Here is a 17,059-nt window from a genome sequence, read left to right as displayed (position 1 = left end):
CTCTGCAGAACTCTTGTTATCTGAGTCTTCTTTTCTTCGGTTTTTTCCCCTTTCTCAGTTTGTGCCTATATATATAATAGTGTATGGTTGTGTGGTTTTATTGTTTATGAAAAGTTTGTTTCAGTTTTCCCAAAATGCAAAACCGAGCTGCAAATTTCTTCTTTTCCGGTAAAACTCGTTCTGTCTCTAACAAGGCAGACGGAAAATGTTGAGGAATTCGAGTTGTTACCTCGGCCCTCGACCCTTAACATCTAGAAAATGCTTTTTGGAATTTTGGCTGAGAATCAATCATGATGTTTTCTGGGAGTTTATTCTGAGGAGGGATGGTGGTGGTTAACATTTAAATATATACTGTGCTTTATCATTTTTGTTCTCCTATCTCAATTTAGTTTGCTCATACCATACCACATTAATCTAAGGTTGTTCCCATCATTCTTGTTAAGATTTAACTTAGTAAAAGCCATTACTGTTTTAACAGATCATTCCAAAATAATAATTAACGTACCTCTTGCAAAGCTTGAGTGCATCAAATACCGGTGGTTCCCTTTGAGAAACTGTGACTTTAAAAAATGTTCCAAGTCTGAAGTCTTCAAGAAAAAAGAAAATACACAATAATTCATGTTATACAAATGTTTGTACATTTTCTGTTTCATGTGAATGAATTTAGCGTAAGTATCTGGGGTTTATTTTTCGGAAGTTAGATGGAAAGGTATCAGCTTGCAATACAACTATCTGAACCGGGGAAAGCAGCTAGAACATTCCAGTAAGGATTTAAATTAATGCCTGAGAAGCTAAACCCAGAGGAGGAGTCAGAAGTAACACAAGAGAGATTTCTTCATGCTGACTTGTAGTTTTCACCTATTTCTATTTATTTCTTTTCAGATAAGTACTCGTAAGTCACCACAATGTAACTTTACACACCACAGAAACATTGAAACAAATTGTATTGCATACTCTGAACTGGTGAATTTAATCTTTCTCCCCATCTTCTTACTTTTAGCATGCCCAATAAACAGTCTAGGCTCCTACTAGCTGCATGCAAGAAAATCTTCAGTTTCTGTAAATGTGGTTATGAGAAAGTATGTGTCATACCAGCCCTTTGACCGTCAGCCCTGTGTTACCGAGTGTGCTGGCACTCCGACATTTTCTAAATTTGGTGACTTCCAATGCCTTAGCCTCCGTGGAATGGGATAGAGCTGGAACTAATTCCCCATGGATTTGTAGTTCTGCTTGTAAAGTATATCCAGGGTTTTGGTGTAACAGTATTGCTAACAAAAGGCACAGTAATCATTTTGTGGGAGCCCATATGAAAAAGACACATATCAGGGAAAAAGCTGTAATTCAGATGGGGAAGTTTGAACTAAATCTCTGTGAAATATATGGTCTCCTTTAAAACTTGCTTACTTAATACTGACAGCAGACGATATAGTGATACAATGGAATTGAGACACGCTGGGCATGTATTGGGAGCTGAGTCCATCTCTGCTAGGACAGTAATCCTCACTGTGTAAATATAATGCCTGATTTCTGATTCAGGTGAAAATGAAAATGTCCATTTAGATGGATTTTGCATGCCTGGTGTCAGATGCCTGTCTGTGAGAACCAGGATCTTCTCAATCCCTGTGCCTGCAAATACAGCCTTATGTGTAATTGTTTACAGTAATAAATCAACTCTTGCTTGCAGCTATCCCAGGTTCTTTGTAGGAAAAAAACCCCAAAAACCAAAGACACAGATGACAGATATGATCTATAAATATATATACTGATAATGAGTAAAATCTGGTGTGATAATGGAAAAGTGGGAGTGTTTAGCCTGTCAATCTCACAGTATTATCCTGATTCACAGTAACAAGTTCTTGTATTCCAATCCAACAGCAATACAGATGTGCACACAGTGGCATCCCTGCTTAAGCTGTACCTAAGGGAGCTCCCAGAACCAGTGATACCGTACACAAAATATGAAGATTTTCTTTCCTGTGCCAAAATACTCAGCAAGGAGGAAGAAACGGTGAGTTGGCAACTTGAGTAAGATAAAGTAAAACACTGGCATGTTATAACTTGTACTGATTTTGAGGAGGAGAAAAACTGATTACCTATCCTAATTTAAGATGTGCATCTCTTAATTGAGACTGGTTTTATATGAAAATTGTTGCCACTTAGGTTGTTTGGAAGTCTAAATAAAGACACGTAGCATAACCTTCGCTGTATTTATTGCCAATCACTGAGGCCAGTTCGAGTTAACATCCTTGTGGTCAATAACTTTCATTTTGCATAGAAGAGACTTCTATTTTTGTGAATTATCATTCTCAACTATAAAGGAAAGTTGTTGTAGTAGTTATTGTCCAACTTTTGCCATTAAAAAATTTTCTTTTAAGCACCAGGATGTCAACTTTTACTGACTTTTGACTGAAGGCCAACAGACTCCACTGAATCAGAAGGCCTCAAAAAGATGGAAGTGGGCCACTGGAAGTGAGCTACCTTCCAGGCTTTCAAAATAACAAAACAGATGAGCAAAATAAGGGTTGTGACTGATAATACGTGCCCTGCAGTGGTATAGGCCTACTATGTATTAGTCTGAAGACGTAAGAAACTAAATGCTTGGTTTGACATTGTTCTGGGTAATGAGGTCAGTCCCGATATTTTCTTTTCAAAGTAAATACAAATAGTCTCATTCTGTTGATTTCAGTCTAGTCCCCTGACTTTCTAAGGTGGTCAAATATGTTTTTGAAAGTTCAAATCCTGCTAAAACGGAAATCCCTCCTACCTAATCTTCTAATTAATTAAGATAAGTAGAAGCCCCTCTGTTCTAACTAACTGAGGGCTTTCTGCGCCTTCAGGTGACGACTACCAACAGCAGAGGTGGTAGCTGTTACCATATGACGGAACGGGGCAGGGGGACTGGAGAAAGATCTGTGGCAAACTATCACGTGGTCATCATCTCTTAGACCTACTGACATCAGAATGGTTTCTTCGCTGGCCTTTAGAGCTTGCTCCAAAGTGCACATTGTTGTCAGCTGCTTGCAGAAGTTGGGAGTGGGTTGTTCAGCTGGCTGAATTTGAGCTGCTCTTTCCTTCAGTTATGACAGGGGATCCTCAGAGCTGAAGTGTCAGTTATGTGCTTGTGCGTGTTGCATGTGTCTCTAGACATTGAAAGCTCCAATGATGTAAAGGCACCTGACAGCTCCTGAATTAGTCATCGGGCAGTTTATACTTACAGTGACACTCATTTACAGATTAAATTTTTAGTCATTTTATATTGGCTTAGTCCAGGGTAGTTCCAGTATGTAGTTCCTCTGTAATTATGCCGTGAATCACTGCATTAGATTTATTTTGAAAGCAATATTCAAATTACAGTGGCCTTTTGGTGCTGGAGTTGGTGCAGTATGCAGTACGTGAAAGATCAGTGCTGCAGAAGATAAGCCTCTTCATTCCTCTTTATGGTGGCTTAGCAGTCCAGCGAAGGCTGTCTGACTAGATTTTCAGCTGATTTTTCTCCATGCAGAAGTTAGGAGTGCAGTCACTGTTAAGGGAGTGCATCTGTGCATCTTATTTCCTTTATTAGCCCACAGCCAGCAAACTTACATGCTATTATGGTCCCCCCGTCTTGATTTGCATTTGTTTTCATAACATGTTGTAATCAAAACCCCACTGATGCTGTCAAAATACCAAAACCGCATCCAGAAAAAGTCTAAAGCACTGGCTGGGAAGGAGCATAGTCAGAGTTGGTTTCCACAGGGCACAGAAGTTAATGTATGATATTCTGCTTGCCCCATTCCCAGGGTGGGCACAAACTGAAATAACTGTTTATTGGTCTGAATCTGGTATGGACCAGAATTAGGTAAAATACAGAGAGTTTGTCATATGAAGATGCCAACTAGTTCAAACCAGAACTGTGCCTGGAAGCCTCAGCTTTGTTATCAGCAGAAGGAGGAATGGAACTGCAGGTCAAAAAAAGAAGGAGTGAAAGAGAAAGGAAAGATAGGATGAAAATAAGTTATACATGTAGTTGTTTATTTTTATCCAGGGCTAATCCTTGTTAGCAAAACATAGCTTTGCCCATCCAAATTGGGTTCTACAAGCTGTTCTGATGGCAATTGGAATTGCTGACAGTTTTTTGAATCTCTGGTAAAACATTAAGAAACTGTGCCTTCCCACTCTTTTTTTTTTTTTTTCCTTCCTTAAACCACTTCAAGGGCCTGAAGGAACTGGGGAAGCAAGTGAAGAGCCTGCCAGCTGTCAATTATAATCTGCTTAAATATATCTGTAGGTAAGTGCTGTCACAAGAATATCACACTAGTATCTGTAAATGTGAGCTGACAGACAAGCCTGTCGGTGTTTGTGCCCTGAAGGAAGAACGTTGCTCAAACTAGAAGGATTGGTGAACTTAAGTGAATGCACTAAAAATAGGGGTTTACTGCATGACTAATTACTAAACTGCTCTGTCAAAGTGCACAATTATGATTTTCCTTTCACAAGGAGGCCGCACGCAGCAAGGAATGCGAGAAGGTAGAAGTGAATATATTCTGTCCTCTTTATAGGACCCTGGTTTTCCCATTTCTAACTGCAGTTACTGGCCTTGGCTGTGCACTCATGAAGCGTGGTATCCTTGAAAACTGTGTATGCCTTGTACTATATAGAACAGTTTTGTGGATACATCGTAAGATTTTACACAGTTGCAATTTGTGAAGCAACAGAAAGTTCCCAGCATATAAAAGAATCCAAACTTTTTTCTTTTAATTGACAGTTTGCATTTTGAGAATATTTTATGAGCCAAGCACTTGATTTATTATGCTGGAGAAAGTTCCATCTTCAAGACAATAATCTGGTCGTCAGTCCAGACTGAGATTTAAATTTTATCAATGTATCATTTCCAGGAAAAACTGAAGAAGTTGAGGAGAACTGCCTTAAGCTTTCAAGGTGTTCCATAAGGATTTTAAATGGAATACTTGAACTATGCTAAGAAACTATGACATGCTTTGACTCTTTCTATTTTTTATTTACTTTGTACATATTCCTTAAAGGCCTCTTTCTTCCCCACAGATTCCTTGATGAAGTGCAGTCTTATTCAGGTGTAAACAAAATGAGTGTGCAAAATCTGGCTACTGTTTTTGGCCCCAACATCCTTCGCCCCAAAGTGGAAGATCCTCTGACTATAATGGAGGGTGAGCTTACTGTACATAACTTGCAATAGAGAGAAGAAATGCCTTTAGGTTTCTTAACAGTACGTACCGCTCCGTGCAGTATGTAAGCAGTAAGTTCCATGTATCTGTTTTATCGACGCAGAGTTCTTCAACCTGAATGACCCTCTGGGTTAAACCTTGCAGCTCACTGTAAAGGGACTGAAATGCAGCACCGCAAACGGACTTTGCATGAGATTGTGCTGCCCTGGGAACTTTACTAAAAATGTACTTTTCTCTCAAAACTTGCTGTAAATATGGCATGTTCTTATTCAGCACGTGTGGTTGGAGTGCAGTTAATATTTCAGCTGTGGTTCTTAAGGATAAGAAAAAGTGAGTACAGGTTCATGCTGCAGTGACCCATTTAGAATCCCCCACGAGGCAGTGGTATATTACATGCCTTCTTCCACAAGAGTGCAAATTGTCAGCTGCATTCTGTTATTTACAGCAGTGTTCAGCTGTAGCATTTTGCTGTGATTAAAACAAAAATAAGGCCATGACAAACTCCTCCTATAATTTCCTCCTAGGCTTGATATATTTGTGACTTCTATTCTCCATAAAGTACATGATGGCTTTTCTCCCTCCAAACATTTTTTTCTTAGTATGTAGGGTTTACTTAACTTTCTCAGAAATTAGGGCTGTACGTAGACCCTGCACTGAAAATTTTGCCAAAACTCAAAAAATGCAGTGTTCATAGTTTATTGGAGAGCATGCGGATGCATTCTTTTTCTGTTTGATGCTTTTTCTCTTCCCTAAATACAAGTCCCCATACACTTTGTTCATTTACTTGTATTTCTGAAGGCTTATGTTTCCTCCTTTTTCCTTTAAATTTTAACACAACAACTATGTTGTTGTGAACAGAAACATGACGTTTCCAAATCATTTATGAAAGCATGAAAGAACACCCAGGGTTAGCTGTCTGAACAATATCTAAGACAAGCCAGAAAACCCCCTATCATGGAAGAGGTTTTTAATCATCATCTTCACTTTAATATCTGGATTCTCATTGTCCCAAAGAATACTTTGATCATGCATTCGACTCAAAAGGGTTTGCAAGAGCAGATGTCCAATTTATGGGCATGTTTATTATGACTGTTCATGAGTAGCATCAAACCTGTGCAGCTTCAGATACCTTTAAATCTGCATTTGTGGCTTCCTTCTGGTTTCTTTACTTCCTTGTCTCAAACGCACCATGACTATCTGCAGAGAGAAGCTTCACTGTGTCACTCACTGAAGTCCTAGTTTATACACCTTGCATCATCTCTCCATGGTATTTTGAGAAAAAGAAACACAACAGTCCTTCTTGCTTGCTTTCTTTCCTCTTCAACAATCTTGTCATGTCTCTCAGAGGAGTTACATTTTTTGTGTGCGTGTGTGCATGCTGCCTATGACTTCACTTTCAACCTGTCTCTGTACCTCAGAACTGTCAGACTGACTGGAATAGTAGCTTTTCTTACCCTAGCACTTCCGTAGAACTTACCAGCCTGGTAGATGACTGCTGTGAACGTTTCTCTTGATCAGGCAGCAAACCATCCCTTTTCCCCTATGCTTTTGCATTAAATAGTACAAAATACTTCAAATTGTTCAATAGATTGGGGTTGGAAAAAGATGTCGCAGAGCTGATTTATACCACTGAAGTCAATGAGAACGTTATCTCAACAGGAAGACATTTACCGAAGGGATACCAGGTATCATCAGCTCACCTGGGACAGGGGAGACAAATGCAGATTTAGAATGGGGAGAGAGGAGTCAGCCATTTATAAAAAAAATAGTATCTTCTAGTTTTATATCTTACCAGAACTGGGTGATGCCTAAAGTTCATAAGTTGGATTTTGGACTTTTTTGGAAGTTTTATCAAGAAATTTTTCTTTTTTTAAAAAAACTGGGGTGGAAAGAGGTTTATAACTTCAAGCGTAACTTTAGGATGTGACATGAGACAATGTTGATTTGCAATTGGGCTGTGCATAGTTAAATGTATAAGAGCTTTTAACAAAGACCGTGCATCAACTGGTGCTCATGGCCACCCTTCTTCATTGCCCTTTGCTTTTTGGAAGATAGAGCCTGCTTTTATTGCACAGTCATTCACAGTCGAGGTTGCAGCTATGGGTAAACGTATGTGTGTAATGGAGATGAGGAGCTGGGTTTGTTTGGTTCAAGAGGGATTTTCCAAAATTCCAATCATGGGGCAGTTTTTCCTGTCAAACACAGTGGTAATAGTGCAGGATAGTGTAATCTTTGTAGTAAAATTCTGCACATAACAGCTAATGTTCTCGAAAGGAATACGGCTAAATGTGTCATGGGAGTAACTAAGTGGATTTTCCTGCTGCATGTTTCTAATGTATGATTTTGCCTAAACAAACAAACAAAAATGCTAGATAAAGATGTTGTTGAGTACCCACATAGACTTGGTTCTTAGTAGTTGTATTTTAAAAGGGTGGGTTATAAAGATCCAGAATATTACAAAGGAGTTGTAAGGGGTGGTTATTATAACCTCATTGACCCTGTTCCTGGGATATTCTTAATAATCCTTCATGAGGGCCTGCGTAATGAAATAGAGCTGCACATCTTTATTACCGCAAGTCCAGTTATGAATGCTAGTGTGTAAATTGCAGTGCGGTCAGCTGGTATGCACACCCAGGGGTTGTCCTGTAAGAGTAAAAGTAGCCGTTTATTACAAGCAGCAAGCTGTGGTCCTGCGGTAGTTCCATACTGTGCCGTAACGTGGCCTGGTTTCCTGGTTGCATGGAGCCTCATCACAGAGTGGTTAAAGACATTCATATTAAATTAATTCCGTTACATTACTGCCCCATTTCACTCCAAGAGATTAAAATGTTTGTGTTCTAGCAATGTAGATCCCTTGCCTGCCTGTTTTCTGTTAAACCGCTATATACAAGAGCTGTGCCAGCGTAAGACTTTGGTTTTAAAAATGATCGCCACATAGAGTTGAAACACATTGCTTAAAAAGATGTTATCTTTTGCTACTCTTTATCTTCTTCTGTGGTCTTCCTGGGATGCAGTTGCTATCATAGTAATAGCTTCTCTACAAAAGTTCCTGTTCTTAGGTGACCTGTGAGGCTGCAGGCTCGGTTTGATGAAAGGGAGAGTTGGTGCTGACCCGGCACGGTAGCCAGAGGCACTTCAGGCATGTTAAACATTCAGGATGTTACACAGATGGATGCATTGTGTAAATGTTTATACAAAGCTGAATGCTTACGAAGCGTGTGTGGAATCTGATGGGTAAAGTATATTTATGCCCTAAACAAAACAGGCCATTAATAACCATGTGCTTTCTGTCTCCTTTCAGGTACAGTAATAGTCCAGCAGCTAATGTCAGTGATGATTAGCAAACATGGAGAGCTGTTTCCCAAGGATGCAGACCCTCAGATGGGACCTGAGACATGCAACAATAACAATGAAATGCCAAAGAAGGTGATTGCTGGGCAGCTGCAGAACAAAGAGCCCACCACCACCAAGGAGAGCAGTGAGCCAGTGAGGCGCTGCTCTTGGGACAAACCTGAGTCTCCCCAAAGGGGGAGCATGGACAATGAGTCTCTGACTGCTCTGCCAGGCAGCAAAACAAGTAGCCCTAGGAACAGCATCCAGAAACCAGATGTCACCAGAAGCCCACCACTCACAGTGAAGAAAAATCCTGCTTTTAATAAAGGCAGTGGCATAGTCACCAATGGGTCCTTCAGCAGCTCTGTGGAGAGCCCTGAGAAGAGCCAGATCTTACCAAACAGTAACCTGCAAATGAGGAGAATGTCATCCGTGAAAGGACCGGTGACTAAGATGGGCACACACAGCGTGCAAAATGGTGGAGGTGTGAGGATGGGTGTTTCTAGCACAGATGGGCACAGCAACACCCTCAACAGCCGGACCCTGGGCTGGGTGCCCAATGGCTGTGTCACACTGAGGGACAACAAGCAGAAGGAATCTGTGAGTGAGTCAGGCCAGCACAACAGGCTTTCCACCTACGACAATGTCCACCAGCAGTTCTCTATGGTAAATTCTGATGACAAACAGAGTGTGGATAGTGCCACCTGGTCAACATCCTCTTGTGAAATCTCTCTCCCTGAGCAGTCCAACTCCTGTCGTTCATCCACCACCACCTGCCCTGAGCAGGACTTTTACGCAGGTAACTTTGAAGACTCTGTGCTGGATGGACCACCACATGAAGACCTCTCTAACTTGGGTGACTATGAGAACAAAAGTGATGGAAGGAGTGTGGAGGCCCACAGCAGCCGAGCCACCAGCAGCAGTGATAACAGCGAAACATTTGTGGCAAACAGTGCTAACAGTCACACTGCTTTGCACAGCCTGGTGTCCAGCTTGAAGCAAGAGATGGCCAAGCAAAAGCTAGAGTATGAGACAAGGATAAAAAGGTAACATGGTTTGGCTCTGCCATCTGGCTGCCTTTTGCAGAGTAAATCCAAGTTTTCCCTCTTGTGCCTTGCTAGCAGTCTGCACTACCTGCAGTCACTGGGTGCTCTCCCCTGAGTTTCCCATCTTTCAGTGTTGACATATTCTGACATTGCTTTTGGGATCTCATGATCCAAGGGGGCATGTTTCAGAGCCATTGCTTGCCCTGGTTGTGACATGCTAGCCTACTGGCATCAAAAATAAAGCCAGAACCTTGTACGTTTCTGTAGAATCTAGCTAATAAAATTAATAGGCTCTCACGATGTTTTCATTGGTTGATACGTGTTCTTCATAGAACAGAGAATGAGAAGGGCAGCTGGCCATCATCTTTCAGTGAAAACAGTGTTGTGGCTTATTCCACCAGACTAGGAGACTGCTGGAACTCCTGGGAGTTACCTCTGCTCATGGTCCTATCTCCACACTGCTGCTTTGCCTGAGCCTTTCCTTCACAGCTCAGACCTGTTAAAGAAGGCAAGGCAGAGCTTTGTCAACAGGCAGTCTGGACTCTTCTCACACACAAGGTTGCTAGGATGGATGGCCATGATGATCAGTGAATAACCTCAAAGTCTGGGCTTAGCATTGACTAGTGCACACAGCAGTGAAGAGCTGAATGCACTCCCTTTGTAATAACGGTTCTCCTGTAAAGCTGTTCAGGACTTCTGTTCTCGCCTCTGTTGCACATCAGCCCTTTGCGTTGGTACCTCTGGCACTGCAAGTTGTAGCTGGATCACAAGATGTGAGAGCTACTGGCAACAGCAGCTGCCGGTGAAAGTGCAGCGTACCGAATGCTGCAGTCTTTCTGCTGCAGTCATATGATGTGTGTATCAGACATACATCATACGTATGATGACTGTGTACTCACTACCGCTAGGATTTCTGATACTTTCCATTGGTAAGCCAGTTCTGAAATAGAGTCAGTTTTTAGACAAAAAACATTTTGATTGCGGGGGGTTTTTTGAAATTGTGTATCCATATTTGCAAATAGATAGAGAAGATACATGAGCTGAAGAAGGGAGATTAGCAGTGAAACAAAGGCATCGAACATGGTTCATTGATGAAGCCATGGTTTGTAGATACCCCTCTGGAAAACTCAGTCTAAGCTTAACAGATGAAAAGACATATGTATGAATTTGTTGGTGCGTGCACTTCTGCTTGAGTGAGTGAGGAGTGCTGCTCAGAAGCTGTCTGCTTTTATTTCATTTTTGCAGCTTGGAGCAGAGAAATCTCACCCTGGAGACAGAAATGATGGCTTTGCACGAAGAACTGGATCAAGAGCGGAAGAAGTTTACAATGGTAGAAATCAAAATGCGTAATGCAGAACGGGCCAAGGAAGATGCAGAGAAGAGGAATGATATGTTGCAGAAGGAAATGGAGCAGTTTTTCTCCACTTTTGGAGAACTGACAGTGGAGTCTCGCAGACCAGAAAGGGGCAACACCATCTGGATCCAGTGAGCACTGGAAGCATAGACTGGGACTTTGAGGAACGGCTTAGGCATATTATCAGGTGGCTGGTCACCTGTTTGAGGCTAGTACTCGACATAGTATTATAAACCCTTGAAGGAAGAAATGGTACGGACAGTAACCACTCATATCTACAGTGTGTACTTATCAAGTTATACTCTGTGAATGCTTCATGAGACTACTGTCAATTTCAACTGGATACATGTACATAAATTTAAAAAAAAATCACCTTAGAGAGCAAGAGATATATCTCAAGAAATATTTTAATGCAAGTGTTGTATTTAAACTGGTAAATTGAAATGTTGTTGCAATCAAGCTTTATATCAAGGCTTTTCTCCCTTGCACTTAACATAATAACCTATTTTTGGCATTGTGTTACCATTAGCTTATTTTGTATATCAAATGTTTTTTGGTTTTGTTTTCTTTTTTTTGTTTTGGTTTTTTGTTGTTGTTTGGTTGGTTGGTTGGTTTTTTTGTTACCCCTTTTGCTGGGGAGTGAAGATAAATAGATATGTTAAGGTATGTGTGCCAATGGTTAACCCTGATTTGCATCATTTCTATAAAGACAGCAGGTGAGAAACACCAGCACACTAGGGGAAAAATAAAGCGGTACTAATTTACAGAACTGATGGTCGGGGTAGAAAATACCAGGGCACCCATATTGTAAAAACGAACTGAGTATATCAAGTCAGCAAAATTGGGGACAGTGGCAGAAAGATAAACAGCTCTTTGTTTAGGATCATAGATGGGTGGCAGAGTCAGAAGTCGAGAGAGGGGAAAGGGGAATTTAAGGGAAAGGGAATCACATGACCAGAGCTTTTATGGTGTCCCCTAAAGAAGCCCCGTGCCCAATCACTGCAGCTCAGAGCACAGACCAGGTTTTCTGACCATATTTGCATCTGACCTACCTCTGTATACTGGATGAAAGTGAGTCCTTTTTGAGACGTTGGTGACGTGACTCACAGAGGGGATGCCCTGGACATCCTGATAGTCTTGTCAGTGTTATGGGTGCTGAAAGAAAACAACCCCAAAAATTATGTCCAGAGAAGAAATTACTGGATCAACGGTTTAAAAAAAGCAAATGACGAAGAAAATACACCAACATATTCACCATCCATATTTACACCGTGTATTAGCAAATTATCATACTGTCTGAATGCTTCGTGAGATTCACGTTAAGTGTAACCACTGTGGAAGTTCCCAGGCTCTTGGCGTCACCGAGGGAACACCTAGAGGGAACAGCCTGGAGTCTAAAAGCATGCAAAGTGCCAATGAAAAAGAAACAGCAAAGCCGTGCTGTAAATTGATAATTTGTTTGGCATGTTTACATATAGTAAGTATAACTGGTATTTTCTACACCATGTTAAGGATTTTTTAACTTTGCATTTAGGACTGCAAGCTGTTGAGATGTCTTGGCTTCCCTCTAGTGTCTCTTGAATATATTGCAATTATTTTTTAATTCCAGTTGAGAAACAACAATGATGGTAGCCTCAAAGAACATTCTTGGTTATAGCATGTATATTAGACAAATATTAATTGGATGTGGGAATTATACTGGGAAGCAAACATAAGGTTTACATTTCAGATGAGTATTCACTTACAGTGGAGCATTACACATGGTGTTTGTAGGTGGCTTAATTGCATCTGGTGAGGTTCAGAGTCCCCAGTCAGGGTGCCTATTGTGTTAGTTACTGTGAACATGTCTGGTGCACATCCAGTCACACCTAGTCAGTCAAGGAGAGACCAAGGTAACAGGGTGGAGCATGTTCTATATCAGTTAGCAGCAATCACATGATGTCCCCACAATGGCAAGAGAAGGAAACAGATTACTGTGTTAATTCTGATTTTTAAATTGAATGAGAGACTTTGATATCGATGCAGTAGACCTCAAAGTCTACTAACAATTTAAGCAGTCTCTGACATCTGTTGACATGACAGCAGAGTCTCTGAGATAAGTATTTTCTTACCTGGAATTCATACGTTTACACTAGATTCGTAGTCCCAGCTACAGTATCCTGAGGTAGAGAATGTCTTGCTTTCTCACTCAGAGAAAGCCAGTTTTCTCGTTTTGATTTCGTCTGGCAATCCCTATGTCGTTCAAGCTCTGGTGCTCTCTTAAAATTTAAAGGAATACACAATTCCTAAAACTAGTTCAAGGACCAGTGTAAATGAGCACATAAACATTAGTCACGCTGGCATAGCAGAAGGTGGTCAGCAAGGAATGGGGAAAGGTGCCACTCCAAGGTTATCAGCTGATACAATCGCATAAATGACAGCTACTTGATAAAATTTTATTTCTGATACTTGTTGAAAATTGATGGGAAATTCACATTTCACATCCACATCGGTCTCCAATGCCCTAGGCTATACGATGTGCAGGGAAAAAGGGAAGGTGTTTATAGTCCATGTACACAGCATTCTGTATGCAGTTTCAATTATCCTCGGTCCCCACAGGAAGCGGCTGGAGGCTCCCAGTGATATGTATGTGCTGCACATTTTCCTTATTTGTTTGCAAAAGCTTTGTACACATCTGTTTCTGAATTCAGGTGTGGTCAGTGATTGCTTTCTCAGGGTTAGTTCTTGGTACACCCCTAACTCTATCTCCAAACTAGAAGAATGTAGTTCAGAGTGGGTTGTTTTCTTATCTTCAGGTGCCCATTCACCATGCCTGAGACAATTTGTAAGACAAACTATTTCAGTGAAAAATCTTTAGTAGATCCCTCTCATTTTTATATTTTTCTTTTTGAGGATTGCCATTAAACACTCTTGTCTCAAACTAAATTATGCTACTGCATTCATTCCTTTACGGCATGGTCCTGGGAAAAAAAAAATTAAATTCTTTTTGCAGGGACTCTTGGAAGGTGGTTCTGCTTGTGAATTTTATGTAGGGCTTAGGCTGGAGTAGACTTGGCTGCTTCTCACTGATTCCAGGCTAAGAAATCAGAATTTCTGTTTTGTTTATTTATCCCTTTCAAGGGATCTGGACCTGCTTAGAAATTAGGACTTAATCTTGAAAGAAAATCTAAACCATCCACTCAAAATTATAGTTGTTAAAACTAGCCAGCAGTTTTTAGTCTCATGGACACAGAAGCAAAATTCCTTAGTCAGAATCTTCTAGGAAAGTCTTTGTTACTCTGGGAACAGCTCAGGTTTCTGTCCATTTAGTCCAGCTCATTTTGGCTCTGATTTCTTGATGGTGCTTGATTGGTGCTACTGTCACTTTGCAGACATCTATTCCTGTACTTTACTTCTTAATGCCTCTGTCACTCAGCTCATCCCATGGTGGTCCATTTCCTGGAGCCGAACCTGTACAAAACTATTCTTTGGCTTAGCTTTCTGGTGGTTGAGGTCTCGGTGCTGGCTCAATAAAATATCAAATTCACTGTAGCTATGCCGTTTGGAGTCAGCTTAAACAGCCAAGGGATCACACTGTTAAAAGTATCTTCGAATGCTTTTTTGGAAGCTGGTGTTAGGCCGGATTTCTCTTTTTGAAGGTTGTCTTCACATTTGAAAAGGTATTCCAGTCAGTTCCTCAAAAAATGTTCAAATTCCAGTTATATGGCTAAGTACTCATTTCCAAAGTCCTTGCTTTTCAATGCAGGACAAGACTTCACCTCAGTCGTCTCTACAAAAATCATCTAGACAGACCAGGAAACTTGGGCAGGCACAGAGAACTTGGAAAAAAATACCAGCAACATGGTCCACTCCCATCATGGTCCATCTAAAATATCGTCTCCTCCTGTGAGGCTTTGTCAGCCTTTAGGCTGTGGTGATAAAGTCTATTTGTATCCTTAATGGTCATCTTTATGCTCCTGTTATTGTCCTACTTCTTTAGATCAAAAGCACAAAATTCTTGATGCTTCTTACATTCAGAAGCAATTCACAAAATGCTACTCTTCTAAAATTTGTAACTTAGCTGCATGGTACCACTTCCATGTGGTCCACAACCGATTTGCTTCTTTGTTCCCTTTTGCATGTTCAGCCTCTGTGTGAAATGGCCTGACTGGCAGAAGCGGTGTTGGGGGAGCATGCTGATGCATCTGAGTGTCCAAAGAACAAAACCCTGCACCCTCTCATGCAGTGGAGTGGAAAGGGGCAACTTTAATGAGATTAAGGTTAAAGCAGACTGACACTGAAGTCTCTGAAAAACCCTAGAAGGATTTCTTGCAGCCTGTTTGTTGAGAATTTTTTCAGGAATCTTACTGGTTAGGTATTGAATGAAACTGAGGCTTTAGCCAAGACAACTGGTTTAATCACCAGTCCTTGTAATGGACCCAGTCATGTTCTAAGGCCAAGGGCACAGTGTTACCTACTATGAGAGGACAATAAGAGAGTTACAAGTATCAATTAAAAATGTGTAATAATAAATTTGCTTTCACCTCTTTCTCACAGGTGTTTCTGTGAACTCTCAAAATTAATAATCTGTTGTGGGAGTTCATTGGGCAGCTCCAAGCTGAGAACAGCAGTTAACAACTCAGCCCTTCTAGCACATTGTCACTCTTTGCCTCATGCACCGCATGCACAGTGCACAAGGGACAATGCTTTTACAATGGACCAATACAGATGGTGGAAAAAATCCTCTCAGAGCTAATAACCCTCTGGTCCAGTCACAGGGTTTGATTACAGTACCTGCAGAAGTGTAAGTTCAGGGCAGCACACACTCCTAAAAGCAGCCTATCAGAGTGCTGCAGTTGAGGGACAGAGAGGAAGAGAGGGAGGCATGCTTGCCACTGTTAATCCCATCTTTGGCCACATCATCAGACCGCTGTGGTGTGTGACGTGATGCCGTATGTGCCCTTGTGCAGTAGACTGGAATGTTGGCTGACACTCGCTGTCCCTTCTAAGTGTGAGATCCCGATGCTTTGCTCAGAAAGGCTTCTTTCTTCCTTTCTATGTGTGAGAATCCTGCGGTGCATTTGGAGTGCAGCAAAATAATTAAATGTGCTGCACTTCTTCACTACATGTTTTTCTTTCAGCATCTTGTAGAGCAAGTTTCCCAAATACAAAAATTAATAAATAAAATGTTAAGTGATATACAAAACTAGTATGTTAGGTTTTCATAAGAATGAGGAGGAAAAGACCTTGCTAAGATTACCACTCTAAGATCTGTAAGCAGTACTTGATTTAGTACTTAAAATGATGCTCAAAAAATTTTTGAGAAAGATCCAATTTTCTAAAAAGAATGAATATTTAACAAATATTTATTGTATAGCATCCCCAGAGGGATGGAAAAGAGGTGGGGTAAGGAGACCTTGAATAAACAGGTATGCTGGTGTGTATGGTTTGACAACCCAGTCAAAAGTGTGAGTTGCCTCCAGCTGCTGTACGCAAGAACCTTTCCTATCTGAGTGAAAATCGTAATTAATTTTCTTTCTTACTCTGAATTCCCACTGGAGTCTGTTTATTGAAGAGGAGGGTGTCTGCAGACCCTCTTGTGCCTCTGGCAAAGCTGCAAGGAAGTGGGCGGGAGGGAAAGGAGGGATGGTAGAAAAGAGTTTAACATATGCTCTTGGTGTGGGCATTCAAAAATAGGGGAAACAGATGGGAAAAGATGAGGAGAACAAGGAAGTGAATATACCTGGAATTGCCCTGTATGGCTGGAAGCAATTTGCCCTCAGTTAAGAGCATTCTTTTTGAAAGCTTGTCTCTATGAAAAGGTTGCTGCAGTTAATGTTGCACTGTTCCTTCAGAGCTTTTTTGGCTCTGAATTACTTTCTGGGTTGGCACCAGAAACTAGGTCAGCTGTTTCACAGACCACCTTCCTTGCTTTCATCGGTGAGAATTCGTGTGGAGAGATACCTAGCAAAGGCATTGCTCTGAGAGCTGAATGCAAGGCCGGGAGCCCCAGAAGATCGGATGATTTTCTGTGGATTGCCAGTCACTCAATCTGGAAACAACTAAAGGCCCCTAGACTGTTGTTCAGCATCTCTAGAGCAGTGCTTCTCAAGAAAGAAAATTATATACAGCAGATGTCCTGCTGATATAAATTACCATAGCTCTAC

The 17,059-nt window shown here is 41.1% G+C and overlaps 1 protein-coding gene across 1 annotated transcript; it reads left to right on the top strand.

Moving 5' to 3' along the window:
* Window positions 1–1,875: 1,875 nt before the first annotated feature.
* Window positions 1,876–11,414, top strand: ARHGAP24 (Rho GTPase activating protein 24; the record flags this gene model as incomplete). Its single annotated transcript, XM_010146023.1, has 5 exons — window positions 1,876–2,008; window positions 4,194–4,267; window positions 5,041–5,162; window positions 8,482–9,559; window positions 10,805–11,414. Coding segments are annotated over 5 exons (1,651 nt in total), but the record flags the coding sequence as incomplete, so codon positions are not given.
* Between the last annotated feature and the right edge of the window lie 5,645 nt (window positions 11,415–17,059).

The sequence above is a fragment of the Buceros rhinoceros genome, unplaced genomic scaffold, assembly GCF_000710305.1.
Source record: "Buceros rhinoceros silvestris isolate BGI_N320 unplaced genomic scaffold, ASM71030v1 scaffold432, whole genome shotgun sequence".
Taxonomy (NCBI): Eukaryota; Metazoa; Chordata; class Aves; order Bucerotiformes; family Bucerotidae; genus Buceros; species Buceros rhinoceros.
Note: the sequence above shows the minus strand (reverse complement) of the source record. Positions and strands in the feature narration are given on the sequence as shown.